This window comes from Eublepharis macularius, chromosome 11, assembly GCF_028583425.1.
Source record: "Eublepharis macularius isolate TG4126 chromosome 11, MPM_Emac_v1.0, whole genome shotgun sequence".
Taxonomy (NCBI): Eukaryota; Metazoa; Chordata; class Lepidosauria; order Squamata; family Eublepharidae; genus Eublepharis; species Eublepharis macularius.
Window position 1 is genome coordinate 57,367,935 of NC_072800.1, and position 14,342 is coordinate 57,382,276.

Here is a 14,342-nt window from a genome sequence, read left to right on the forward strand (position 1 = left end):
CAACGAAGAATAATCTTTCTTGTTACTTTCCCATCCAGTTTGCTTGGAGCAAAGATGACAGATGTTGCGGATGGGGAGGACCCCCCCCCCAACAAAGACAATGGTCTTATTTGGGGCAGGTTTCTGCTGTCTAGCAAAAGAGAAAATTTTCACTATACATAGATATATATCTGCATGAAACTAACAGTGCAAGCCTAAGCAGAGTTACATCCTTCTAAGCCCAATGACTTGAATTAACTTAAAAAGGGTATAACTCTGTTTAGGATTGTGCTGTAAGTAACACATGCACAAAATATATTTGGTTCTAATTACTCATTATATTATATATTTCTTTCTCATATAGAAGATCAGAAAAATCATTTTTCATACAAAGAGAAATTTATCTGACAATGTAACACACAAATAATTTTAAATCACACACGAAAGCTATGTAATCTTGTGTGTAGGACTTCTGTGTCCTCAGCATACTGGAAGTTTGATAGTAGATTGCAAAATTCCATGTAAATATTATATAAACTCTCTGTTAATAGCCAGAGCTGCCAAATACTTCCACATGGATAGATAAAGGTATTTTATTTTTAGGGGGAGCTGGGTTAAATTTATTTTTTTGAACATACACCCTACCAACCCTTGTTTTATGAAGCTCTTGGGGGAGCTTACAAAATAGGTTGTTTTTGTACACTTTTTATACGAACAAAAAATAGCAGTTATATGAAAGGTAGATGGTAGTATTCTTAAAACCAGAATGCTGTTATTTTAACTGCAAACAGTCAAATTACAGCCTATTGGCTGTGATTTCAAATGCTAAAACAATAAGAAATGTTTAGAATAGTGTCAAATACAAACTGATGAATCTATGCTATGAATACAACCAAATCATGAATGGTTTAGGATCCCTAGGACTCCTGTTTAAGCATATACAGAATACTCTAAATACAAAAAGGCAAACAGAACTATATTCAATTACCACTGTGCACTGAATTTCAGGGGTATTGTTCTAACAATGGGAATAATGGAACTGACTAAGCCTGAAAGCACCATGGCTGGACCACTTGTTTTTAACACTTGGCCCAGAAATCTGCTCCAGTGCCTTGAAAAGCTGCATGGCAAGCTACAACTCCCCCAAACAGTTTCCAAAACAGGGTCATGGACTGCAGAACAGTGGCATGTTTTGATACAGAGCATGATTGTCACACACATTGACATTTTCAAATATACCACTCTAACCTGCATCAACCGAATCACATGATAAAAACTACAGTCTCGCAAAATGTACTTTTTAATCACTCAGATTATGTGGTTGGGACAAAGAATTTAAGCCTCTTATTGTTACTGCAAAAAAAAAAAAAGATTCAAAGACAGCTTTCTTTACAGTTCCCCAAAATTCTTCTCGAAGCTAGAAATTCAGTAAAAATGAAAGGAAGAGAGAGAGAACTCTTCATGAGCATAATGAAAAAGCGCCCAATATGCTGGTTGTGACAACCTGGAGAGCAGGAGATGTCACATAGATTTATATTGTCATCCTGAGAAGAGTCCATTGAGTCCACTGACTTCAATGGACTTAGAAGAAGAAAGTAGCTATGTTTAGGACGGCACTGTTAGTAAAGTTAATCCATCAGGTACAAAGTAGATTGCCAGTTGTGCCTATGGTTGCTATCATACCTGGAGGAAAATGTCTTGCCTCTTAATAGACGAGTAATGTGAGGAAATGGGCAGCTGAAGGCATCCCACTGAGACTCTATTCAAGGGACATTCTTTTCTCCAGGCAGTTGGCAACCCTAGTTCTGCCAAACACAAAGACTGCTCATTACTTTGTGATGTTTCTGTTGGTCCTACTGCACTCCTGTCACTTTTCATTTTCTTACTGCACTAAAACATATCTATATATCTAATAGTAAATGAGCTGCCCACTGTGTAGATGACAAAAACAGTGCAACAGAGCACCCGCAGGAAAGATAAGAATCTTTTCCTACTTGAGGGGCTCCTGAGGTATGTGAAAGAAATGACTCTAAACTAACTAAAAGACACCCCCCCAACCCCGCCCCCAGAAAACTCACAATATGCTCTCACCTGATGAAGACTAAATATGCTCCACAATGGACAGAAAGTTAAGATCAGCTGATAAAAGGAAAAGGGGAATGAGAGGACAGACTGCTCTAGGCCATGGAAGAGAACGACTGAGGGAGATATTGGGAGGGGAGGGCGGGGGGCTTATACTACTGGTCTCTCCCCAGTTGCGTCTTTAGTATTACTAACAGTTCAGAACTCTACTGGGAGCCACAAGTTTACTGCTATGGATCAATTTACAGGGCAATAGTTATCCAAAGAATGATCTGACTTGAAAGTGTTGTGGTTTCTTGCTGGTTTTTTTCTCAGTTGCTCCTCAGAGGGGAGAAGAGCTATATCTGACTCAGTGGAGAACACATGACTGGAACAGATTGATTTTCAGAGACCTATCACTCTAGTGTTTCATTTAAACTCACCTGCCGGCATCTGTCTCCTTGAAGATTCCATCTTGGTTGGGACAGAGTTCGCAGCTTGGAGATACACCACATTTACAAGCATCACAGAACCACGGTTCAGTGGAGTTTTCTGAAGCAGAGCTCATAATAGAATCGCTTTCACCATCAACACCGTAACAACCTAGGAATGCAGGAAAAGCAAACCAATCAAAGTGGAAGGTTATATCAAGAGATTTTATTAGGAGCCAGAGAAGGCATGGAAAAAGAGACAGTATAAGGACACCGGGGGGGGGGGGGGGCGCTATTTTCTTCCCTTCTGAAAATTGTGTAATACCCTAGGCATGCTCAACCATGGCAAGCTGGGTTTACAAATGTGCAACAAATGGCATAAATGAGGCTGTTCTCGGGAGCTTTTACTCTTGAAAGCTCATGTCTTAGAAATCTAGTTGGTCTTTAAGGTGCTACTGGACCCAGATTTTGCTCTTCGATCGCAGACCAACACTTGAAACTATCTACACGAAAGAGTGCTGTAGGTCAACAGACATAGAAACACTGAAATTTCCCTTATACCTGAGGTGGTTGGTTAATTTTAATAGATGAACAGAGCTTCTGCAAATATATGTGTTCAAACATAAAAACACATACTAAAATTTGATTTCACTGTGTATTCTACTTGCTCATTTACAGTGCTCCAGAGGTACTAGCTTCCATTACACAAAACATGTCAACTTTGTAGGAGAAAACCTAACATTAATTCATTTTAAATAGTAATATTTTGGGGTGAAATGAACAATTTGACCTATTTTTATTTTTAAGAACAGTCTCCAGTTATGGCTCCACACAGATATAATGAACATTTTGAAATTAAATCTTTAAAAAAAAACCTGTAGCTCCAGAGACTCTAAAATTTACTACAGGATCAAAGAGCTTTTCTTGTCTCTATTTCAACCCAAATGTGTTTAAACCATTTCCAAGACAATCATAATTAGGGACGTTGGCTGAGATTACAACCCTTTATTCTACAATCTAGCTCTGAAGAAGAGGAAGTTTGTCAACTGGCCACAGTTCTGAGGTCAAGGGCCTTCCTACAGCAACCAGTATTAGCTGAACCAACTGCTAACCCAAACTGTTGAATTCTCTCCTACAGTAGGTAAATGCTACCCTTACAGGCTGTGTTGTGTGTAGCCAGTAGAAGTCTTTCTTAATCTGAACTAGATAAAATCAAATTTAATTTAATGTTTTATACTTTCTGATGTTGTTTATGAATTGATTTGAGGATCCACATGGGTACAAAGCAACATATGGGTACCCTAAATAAATAAACATACCAGGGCACTCCAATTACTTACAAAAATCTCGTATTTTCAGAAATATCAGAAAGCAGTTTGGCAAGAACAAAAGAAGATAGTTAAAACAAAGAAAAGCAAGTGAGTCACATACATGACTTCCAATTAGAATTCCCAAGCAACACAAGACCAAATATAGTTCAATTTAACACAGTTCAACTGAATAAGAACTAAAAAAGAAAAGACAAAGCCATTCACATTTTCTCACACACAACTATTTTTCCAACTAAAGTCATAAGGGGGAAAATAGCATATTATATGATGTCGCTTACATTCAAATTTGAGCACTTAATGTAGTCTGGCAAATAATTAGCAGACTTGACACCTGACTTCCCAACCCTATCTCACATGCTCATGTTATTTCTCTGGCCAAAAAAAAAAAAGGCTATATAGAGTCTGCATAGGAAAGTTTCAGAACAGACAGTTATTAGTTGACTAAAACATTTACATATTGCCATAAAGTACTGACTAAAAGAATGTTTAGGCTCAAATAACAAGAATTAGAAGGTCTGTCCTCCTGAAAGATATACACATCGTTGCATGTTCAAGAGGAAGATTCATAACATTTTTCTATTTTTAGGAGAATGGGCAATGATCTAAGGAAATGAACAAAGAAGGGTGAGTCCATAATTTTTGCTAGGTTGTTCTAACCTACTCATAATCTACCCAAGTACCATACCACAAGCATTTATTTATTTACATTTCAATGTATAAACCAGTTCACCACCACATGGCTAAAGAAGTCTGGAATGGCAACAAGAGACACAAATACAGACTTAGGTTGCTTATGGATACTTTATATTACTACTACTATTGTTGTTGTTATAGTCTGTCCTTTTCACTGAGACACACTGGATTACTTAGTGTGAGTCAATACAATCAACAAATGAGACGTTCAATAAGCAGAGTACAGATTATAGACTACAGAAATTGAAAACAAGCAGAAAAATCTGACAGACTTGTTACAATACTGAAACAAAACTTACAATACTGAAACTTGACATGATATAATAGATATAGAAACTACTCAGTAGGAACATAATTACAGCAACAGATGATACACAGTAGTATAGTCTACCATCTCTATCCATTTATCAAAGCATCTCTCCAAACCACTTCCTTACAGCATAGCTTTGTTATCTGTGTAAAAAAGTCCTACTGAAACATTTGGTTTTGCACCGTTTGCAGACAGCCTTGACAGTAGGACCTCTTCAGGCATGCTGTTTCACAAGGTGACATCATAGAGCATGAGCGTGTAAAGGCAGTTGCCAATTTCACCCACTTGCAGGGTGAGAGATACAAAAGGTCCTGTTTAAAGGAGAGACGCTACCATGATGGAACAAAGAGAGGGAGGTCCCATAGATATGAGAGACCAAGAGCATGAAGAGCTTTGTATGCAAAAGCCAAACTCTTGAGTTAAACCTGTTAACTGATGGATAGCCAATGGAGTGACTACATGATGGAAGTTAATGTTTACACTATGCCTAGCTCCTCATAATAATTGAGCTGCAGCATTCTGCACCAACTGAAGTCTCTGAGCTGACTTTGACGGGAAACCTATGTAGAGTTTATTACAGTAGTCTCTATGTTACCATGGTGTGGACCTGGGGGGCCAGATTGGCCATGTCAAGGTCAGGCGCCATCTTGTGGGCTAAACAGAATTTGTAGAAGGCATTTTTTTGCAACTGCATCAACTTGCTTTTCTAGTAGCACCGCTGGATCCAGTATAACACTTAGGCTTTTAACAGTCTGAAAGACTCAGCTGAACCCCACTGAAAGTGGAGAGAACAATATCTTTAAGTGTCTCTGATTTCCCAACCAGCATCACTTCCATCTTGTCTGGGTTCAGTTTCAATTTCAGCCACCTGACCACAGGTGACAGGCAACGATTCAGGACTTCAACCACATCAGCAGGGGATTTGGATATAGAAAGAGAGAGCTGGGTGTCATCCGCTAATTGAGAACATCCAATTCCATAGCTACGAATTATTTCTCCTAAAGGCTTCACACAGAGATTGAATAAAATGGGGGATATGATTCCACGCTGTAGAACCCCATAAGATAATTTCGAGACTGAAGATGGCTGGTCTCCTACAGCAACCCTTTCAGTCTGGTCCATAAGGAATGATTTTAACCAGTTCAAGGCACATCTTCTAATACATACTTCTGCCTCCAAGTGTCTCAATAGAATAGCATGATCTATTGTGTCAAAGGCTGCAGATGGTTTAGGAGAAGCAACAAAGAAGCATAACCTTTGTTTATATTCAGATGGAGGTCATCAACTGAAGCCACCAGAGCTGCCTTCCTTCCATAGCCTGGCCTGAAAAAAGACTGAAAAGGGTCCACAGCACAAGAGTTGTCCAGGAAAACCTGTAGTTGTTCTGCTACTGCTCTCTCAATCAGAGAGGGCAGATTAAAGACTGGGCAATAACTGGCCACATCATTTTTGTCTAGAGATTTTTTTTTAAGTAACAGGCAGACAACCTTCTCTTTGATTGGCCAAGAGAAGGCACCTTGAGTTAAGGACTGATTTATGATAGATATCAAGGGCTCATTTATGTAGTCCTTGCATTATTTTAGCAGTCAAGATAGGCAAGGATCCAGTGCACAAGTAGTGATCTTCACAGATGGCAGTATCCTGTCCTATCCATATCCATTACTGTAACTGGGTCAAAATACCCATAAGTGGACCAGATAGTGTATTAAGCATTTTTCTGCTTTGCTGAAATTAAATCTGGCATCCAGATCACAGCATATTCATGCTATTTTATCAGCAAATAACTTTTAGCAAACATGTCACAGCATAGTGCCTGTTCCTGAGCCAGTAGAGGTTCAGATTTAGGAGTCCGAAGACGCCGACATATCTTAAACAACTGCGATGGACATGAACCAGCTGATGTAATGGCTGCAGAGAAGTATGTTTCTTTGCCACTATAGTCACTGCTTCATGTCTTCCAATGGGCTCTGTAGCACACATTATCAGATTCAGCATGAGCTTTCTGCCATCTTTCTACATGTCTTTGAGCCCTCTTTAGGTCACCCAGCTCTGCGGTGAACCATGGGGCTGGCTTCCACCTTAAGAGTGAGAGAGGTAATCAAGGAGCAACCTTGTCTAGGGCTTCAAGGAGTGTCACTTTCCAAGCTCCCACTACAGCTTCAGCAGAGCATGTGTGTGAAGTTCTAAAATCCCCAGAGCATTTTAGAATATTACTTTTTAAAAACATAGACCTCCATAAGCTACACATGTTAAGTTTTTGTGATCCATCATCTTCAGTGACCAAACCAGTACATGACTAAACTAGCTGCCATATGTTTGACAGCGATTAGCTGAACTGAAAAAACTCAGTGTGTTGTTACCCAGTGGCTGAATGGTCTATCTATAGCATCTCTGTTTCAGTTCTCTGATAATACTACTGTTTTATACAGCCTTATTTATAATGGGAAAGAGAGAGAGCTGTCCTGAATAAACTTATATACCACAACCACATGAAATCTACCTTCTCATTAGAAACAAAAACTGCTTATGTTTTTTTCCCTGTTAGACATGCAGCCGGCGCCCTCTGCAAGGGGAAGATGCGATTTTCAGAAACTTGCAGGTGCTACCAAATGACTCATTAAGGATTGTATTCTACAATCCTGTGTAACTGTAACCTGCTACAATCTTTGACAGTAAGTTATTTTTCTTAATTTGCACACTTGCTTGTTCTTTACTTCAGAGTGGCCAGTCTTCATTCACAACACATCGGAAAATACTGCAGAATTTAAAACAATGACTATGTTCTCATTCTGTTTATAACAACAACAACAACAAAAACTGTGCTTATATACCATTTTTCTAGACATACTAGCACCCCACTCAGAGCAGTGAACAAAGTCAGTGTTATTATTCCCGCAATATAGCTGTGGAACTGTGGCTGAGAGGAGTGGCTTACCCAAGGTTACCTGCTGAGCTAACGGCAGCAGTGGGATTCGAACCAGCAGAATGCTGATTTGCTACCCCAATCACTATGCTACTTAACATACAAAACACCACTTGGAAACAAATAGGCCTGCTTCAGAGAATGGAAAGCCCTGAAGAAAATGGAAGAACATTTTATAAAAGTGGTACCTGAAAGCGTCAACTCCGAAAAAGACTATGCAGAGGGTAAGTATTACTACAGGCCAAGATTCCTAATTATGAAACTCTAAGGGGCATGGAGACTCCTGCATATATAATGTAGACAACAGAATAAACAAACATCAAAATATTTTAGGAAAACTGTAGCATGCCTTTAATTTATAACAACTATCCAAGGTTGATTTCCAACAAGTAAATTACTTTCATTTATGTCATATGCTACGATATGTACCAGACATTTTTCTTCAGACACACTACAATCAGTGCATCAGCGAACTGACATCACAATTGGGGGGCTCTGTTAGGAGAGCTTAGCTTAAAAGCAGTAATCCAAAATGACAGGACTGAGCAGAAGAATTTTATTTTTAAAAACTGGATTTATCCACAGGATGACATGTCTCTCTATGAAAAAGGAACACTTAAAAATTAATTATACATTTTCAGACTTGGTGAACAACAGCCTCACCAAGCACTGTTAGAGAACATCTGGCATCCAAGTCTTAACAGAAAAGAGTTCTAAATATCATAACAAGTAAAATGCCTGTTCTTATAACTAGGGTCACTATATATTAAAAAAAGAGAAGGTCCTACTACAAAGAACACAGACAAGTTCATGCTGCGGAGGTTTTGCCACACAGTATCAGGGAAAGGTGGTAGATTTTCCACCTTCTAGGCCAAATTATATCTTTACCTTTTAGGCCAAATTATATCCTTTACTGTTCTACTCACCACCACCCCTAGACTGGTCTGAGTGGGAAAAAATCATTTATGAGAGAAAATAAAGCAGCATTCTCAGTGCTGCACCCAAGTGAGCACTAAAACCTTCCTCTGATGACCAGTATTGTGGTGGTTTTGCTCCTTCTCAATAATCTTTCTGGTTGCAGCCAGTTTATCTTTTCTCAGAATTTAACAGAAGTCAGAGCAGAACAGCTCCTACCTACAGAGGCTTGCTCTTGCTGCAATCTTATGCAGTTATTTCAGTGTAAACCTGTTGAAACTGATTAGCTTAGACCAGAATAACTCTGCAAAGGATTGCACTCCCAATCACAAAAAAGTATGACCAAGACAGCCAGAACACTAGAACAGGTGGGATAACAGAGCTGCACTTACCTGTAACTGCTGTTCATCTAAGTCTCCGTGCAGGCACATATAGGGGACTCTGCTTGTGCAGGCCAGCCGATCGGAAGAGGATTCTTCAAGCTTTTAGGCTATTTGGGGGGACGACCTCTCCCATGGGCCGTTCTAAGCTGTTTTTTCTAGCCGAAACTGTCACATGGTGAAGAGGCTGCCCCCCCTATTTTCCCTCACTTCTCCTACACCGCCGCAAGTTTCCATAAATATACTTCTTAGAGAGCTCACAGCGGGGCAGGAGGGAGGGAATGTGTGCCTGCACGAAGACCTAGATGAACAGCAGTTACAGGTAAGTGTAACTCTGTTTTCATCTACAGTCTTCGGTGCAGTCCCACATAGGGAGAATAGCAAGCTACTCATCAAGGAGGTGGGGTGATGCTCTCAAGCAAAGAGTGACTGTAAAACCGCTTGTCCCACAGCAGACTCCCTTCTCGAGATGACATCCACTGCGAAGTGCTTGACAAACGGCTCCTCTGAGGACCATGTGACCGCCTTGCAGATGTCTCCCAATGGCACTCCCCGCAGGAATGCTGCTGATGCTGCTTGTCCCCTTGGTGAGTGTGCTTTCAGGTTAAATGGACAAGGGACTTTTACTATCTTGTCGCTGAGTCTAATTGCTGACACTACCCATCTAGAAATGGTTTGAGAGGATGCTGCTTTGCCGTTGTTTTAGCCTGTATGACACACAAAGCATGTTTTACTCTTGAGAAATGTCTTTGTTCTAGTTATGTAAAATAAAATTGTTCTTTTTACATCCAACATATGGAGTGTTTGTTCTCTTGGAGAGTAAAGGTTGGGGAAGAACAAAAAGGCTCCCTGTTTTTGTTCCAGAGGAGGCATGTGCAGGAATTCAGAAGGGGATGCTTTTCAAATGAAGTGGGTGGGAAGTCTCTTCTATGCCTTCAACTCCCTTAATCCAGAGGGCAATCTGCAAAATTCGTGCAGATCAGACCAGGTGTATCCCAATAGCCCCATTCTGGGCATGACAGCCATGGTTCCATACCCTCAAGGGCATGGCCAAAGGGAACTATGTGCACCTCCTGTTAATACCGGATTTACTGTGCATTGGGCGAACATGGCACCATGATCTGAGCAGAATGCAACTGACAGCATGGCCCATAGAGCATTCAACGTCCAATTCTCAGAAGAAGTTGCGAACATCATCTTAAACACTCACAAGCCCTCAATTAGAAACTCATATGCCTTAAAGTGGAACAGACTTGCCGTACGGGCTGATTCTACGGGCATAGCCCCTGATACTTGCCCATTAAGTGATATTTTTTATTATCTAGTGTCACTACAGGCTTCCGGCTTAGCTTCCTCATCTATCAAAGTTTACCTAGCAGCTGTTTTGGCATTCCATACCAGTGTGGACAGTAAAACAATTTTCTCCCACTTCATTTCTAAGCTGTTCCTGAAGGGACTATATAATCTATTCCCACCCCCCCCCACCCCGCCCCAGGAACCCAGATAGTTCCACAATGGTCCCTAGCCTAGGTAATCTGCTGTGATATTTTGGGAATCTGCAATATGGAGCGCAGGAAGTGTAATATTTTGGGAAATAGCCCAATCCCATAATCAGAGAGCTTCTCGACACAATTTTATAGAGACTGTCCCTCCCTGTTGGGCTGACTGAAATCTATTCCTTCAGAAGTACTGTACCAATGCTCTTAGTTTCTCACTATAGTCAAGAGGCAGAAAGGCCTTGTTGGCTGTGACGTCCAGGGTTGCTCCTATGAACTTTACTGTCCTACTATGTTTCAAATTGGATTTTTCTCATTCACCATGAGGCCTAAGTTTTTACATGTGGTGAGTTTGAGGCTTATGTGAGATTGTAACTCCTCTGGTGACTGAGCAGTGATTAGCCAATCATCCAAATATGGGTAACTAGCACAACCTAACTTCCTAAGGTAGGCTACCACTACAGCCACACATTTGGTAAATACCCTTGGGGCTGTTGCTAGATCGAAGGGCAGTGCTGTATATTGAAAAATATCACCTTGAAATTGAAACGTAAATATCTCCTATGCTCTTGACATATGGTGATATGCAAATATGCGTCTTACAAATCCAACACAGCAAACCACATGTTTGGAGCAATCATATTAATTACCCAGGGTAGGGTGACCATCCTGAACTTAGAAATTTGTAGGTATTAATTCAGGCCACTCAGGTCTAAAATGGGCCTCTTTCCCCCATCCTTTTTATCTACCAGGAAGAAATGTGAGTAGAACCCAAAGGGGTTATCTGAGGTAGACTTTCTTTGCAGGGCCCCTTTACTCAGTATTGATTCAATATCCTGTTGTAACTCAGAGAGAACATTCATAGGAGCTTGTCTCGGTAAATAAGTAGGAGGCAACGTATTAAACTCCAACTTGTAACCTTCTTTAATAATCGATAGAACCCACACATCTTCAGAGATGACCTGCCAAGTTTCAAAAAACTGTGACAAACTGTTCAAAAACAACTTAAGTCTGGCAGCTTGCGAACTGACTAGTCATAATTGCTCCCTACGACCCTGAGGTGGGTTTTCTGGGCTTGGGCTTGATGGCTCGACTTTGCCTTTCCCATGGGCCATCTCCGAGACTGGTTTTGGTTTTGATATTGAGCTCGGTAGGGATATTGGTTCTTTTAAGGTTGAAACCTATATGAACGGTATTCCCTCCTGGACTGGTAACTCCTCCTGCCAGGGCTTTGGTAGGAAAACGCCGATCCAGAGGATTGAGGCAGGATACCGTATGATTTGGCTGCCTATCAATCTTTTTTTTTTCTTCAACAAATAGTTGTCTGTTGCCTCTGAAAACAGTGTGCCCCTTTGAAGGGCATGTCCTCTATTTTATTCTTTGTCTCAAGGGGCAATGCAGTGGCCCTCAACCAAGCGTGTCTACTTAGGGCAACAGTCGTATTCAAACCTCTTGTTGCTCTATCCAAGATGTGTTTGCTAGTGCCAATCTGTTGTTTAGAAAGGATGGTAGCCTCATCTTGAATGAGTTTAGCAAGTGGTCTCTTTTCCTCAAGTAAGGTATCTATGTATGAAGCCATCTTCTGCCATAGGAAAATTTGGTAGCCACTCATGATGGCTAAGAAATTGGCCATTTTGATAGTGAGGGCAGAACTTGAATAAAACTTTCTTCCCACTGCATCCAGCTTCCTTCCTTCTTTATCTGCTGGAGTAGCAAAGCTACCTTGTCTCTGTTTTGCTTGCAACTCCTCCACTATCATGGACGATGCTGGTGGGTGAGTAAAGAGATAAGCACACTTGTCTTTTGATCTTGTAGAGAGCCTCTACTTTCTTTGTTGTTGCAGGGATAGAAGCAGGTTTCTGGCGCAGTTCATCCATTATTTTAACAAAGCCCTCTACCATTGGAAAGGCTACAACCTCTGGTGTGTCAGCATAAATATGTTTCAGGATATTATCCCTGGCCTTGGACTGGGGTGCTGACACATCAATTTCTAACAACTTTGCCATATGCATCATTTGTTGACCATACAATTGTAGTCAATGGTCGGGAACTCCCGTTCTGATTCTCCCACAGTCTCCTCTGATGATGGTTCTGAAGTACAGCTAGGGCTCCATGTAGATCCAAGAAATTCCTCTTCTGAATCCAAGTCAGACCCTTGTTTCAAACCTGATGGATAGGCTCGAGGGTACCATGTGAGATCCGACTCGTGTGACCTGCTTGGAACCAACCTGGATGATCCTGGAGCAGAGAAAGGGTATGTCAGATAGTACTCCCAGTCATGCGGATAACCTGGTGGAGGGTATGAAAGATACCAAAGTGCTCTCGCCTGGTACTACCGAGATCTCTCATTGGAACTCTATCTCTGCCTCTGACGCTCCGCCGAACAGGTGCTGTCACCCAATGCTGGAGAAGCGGAGCTTGATCTCCTCACTGAGGACAAGGGTGGAGGTATCTGATGATCTGGCTCCAATGAAGGGGTCGGAGCGGGTGAAGCTGCTCGCAGCTAAGATCTATGTTTGCTCTTATCTTTGCGCTGGAGAGGTTTGACAGCACTCTCCTCCATTCCAATTGGAATCAGGGACTTCGACCTTCCACTTCTAGGAGTTGGGAGATCGCCTTTGACTAGCAAAATGCTAGCTGGGGTGCCAGCTGAGGCTGAAGACCGTGGTCAGGTTTGAGCTCTTGGAACCGAGGGGTCCAGAGGCGACTCTGGAGACATTGGATCTGATGCCGGTGTTTGATCTGCTACGGTTCCAGAAGTTGGATTTGTGGGACGCTCCGCCAGTGCAGATTTCTTAGCTGCAGGGCTTGAGAAACTAGACATAGTTCTTTCCCAGAGCATAGCTTTAAGTCTCCCTGCTCAGTCCCCTTGCGCTTTGGAAGTAAACAGTTGGTAGTGTTTACAGTGCTCCACCACATTTCCCTCACCCAAGCAAGCCAGGCACAACGAATAGCTATCAGTCTTTGCCATTTTGGTCGTGCAATCCTCACATTTCTTGAAGAGAGACTTATCCCCCAACAATTTATAAAGCCGCACCTCGACAAGCAAGAAAGTTCCACGAGTCGACTCATTCTTCTGCGAAGTCGAAGACGAACTATATACACTAACTATAAATAGCTAGCAAACACTAACTCTATAAACGCTATGCTACTACTACTTTTTTAACAACAACAAAAACTATAACACTACTAACTACTAAGCTTTGAACAGCATCCGTTCTCCACGGTGGCAAAAAATGAACTGAGGGAAAATGGAGGGGGCCTCTTCACCCGTGACTGTTTTGATGGGAAAAAATGGCTCAGAGTGGCCCGTGGGCGAGGTTGCACCCCGCCCCAAATAGCCTAAAAGTTTGAGGAATCCTATTCCGATCGGCTGGTCTGTGCAAGCACAGTCCCCTATATGGAACTGCACCGAAGACTGCAGATGAATATATATTATATATTATATATCTCCTTTAAATTTAAGTTTCAAATGTTTACTTGAAACATCGTGGAACTATAACTGACAATTAATTCATGCATTTCATTTTCAGTAAGGGCATTGTAAGTTGGATGGCATTTTACCTCAGGGAAGCAGGATGATCTAGATATTCTTCAAATATATGCTACCACAGTGCTAAATTTTAATACTGATGACAAAAATAAATAGTATAACAAGCTAATTAATGCTTGGTCAGTTTAAATCCAATTCTTCTATACTGGGTAAGAGTTATATTTAATTTAGTTTCTGAAATACAACTTATAGAATGTATGACAAGGAATTAAAGAATCAGGTAGGAAGACATATTCAACCAAACACATAATGGTACATAATAATAATTCC

At 41.1% G+C, this 14,342-nt stretch overlaps 1 protein-coding gene across 9 annotated transcripts in view; it reads right to left on the minus strand.

The window, feature by feature from the left end:
- PHF14 (PHD finger protein 14) overlaps positions 1-14,342 on the minus strand; it is a 175,027-nt gene that overhangs the window by 141,452 nt on the left and 19,233 nt on the right. For all 9 annotated transcript variants that reach the window (XR_008597838.1, XR_008597839.1, XR_008597840.1 and 6 more), the window contains exon 5: positions 2,484-2,643. Coding sequence is in view for 6 of the 9 variants with exons in the window: in XM_054991576.1 (XP_054847551.1) it covers positions 2,484-2,643 (160 nt within the window). In the remaining 3 variants the exon portion in view is untranslated. The remainder of the gene's footprint in view (positions 1-2,483; positions 2,644-14,342) is intronic.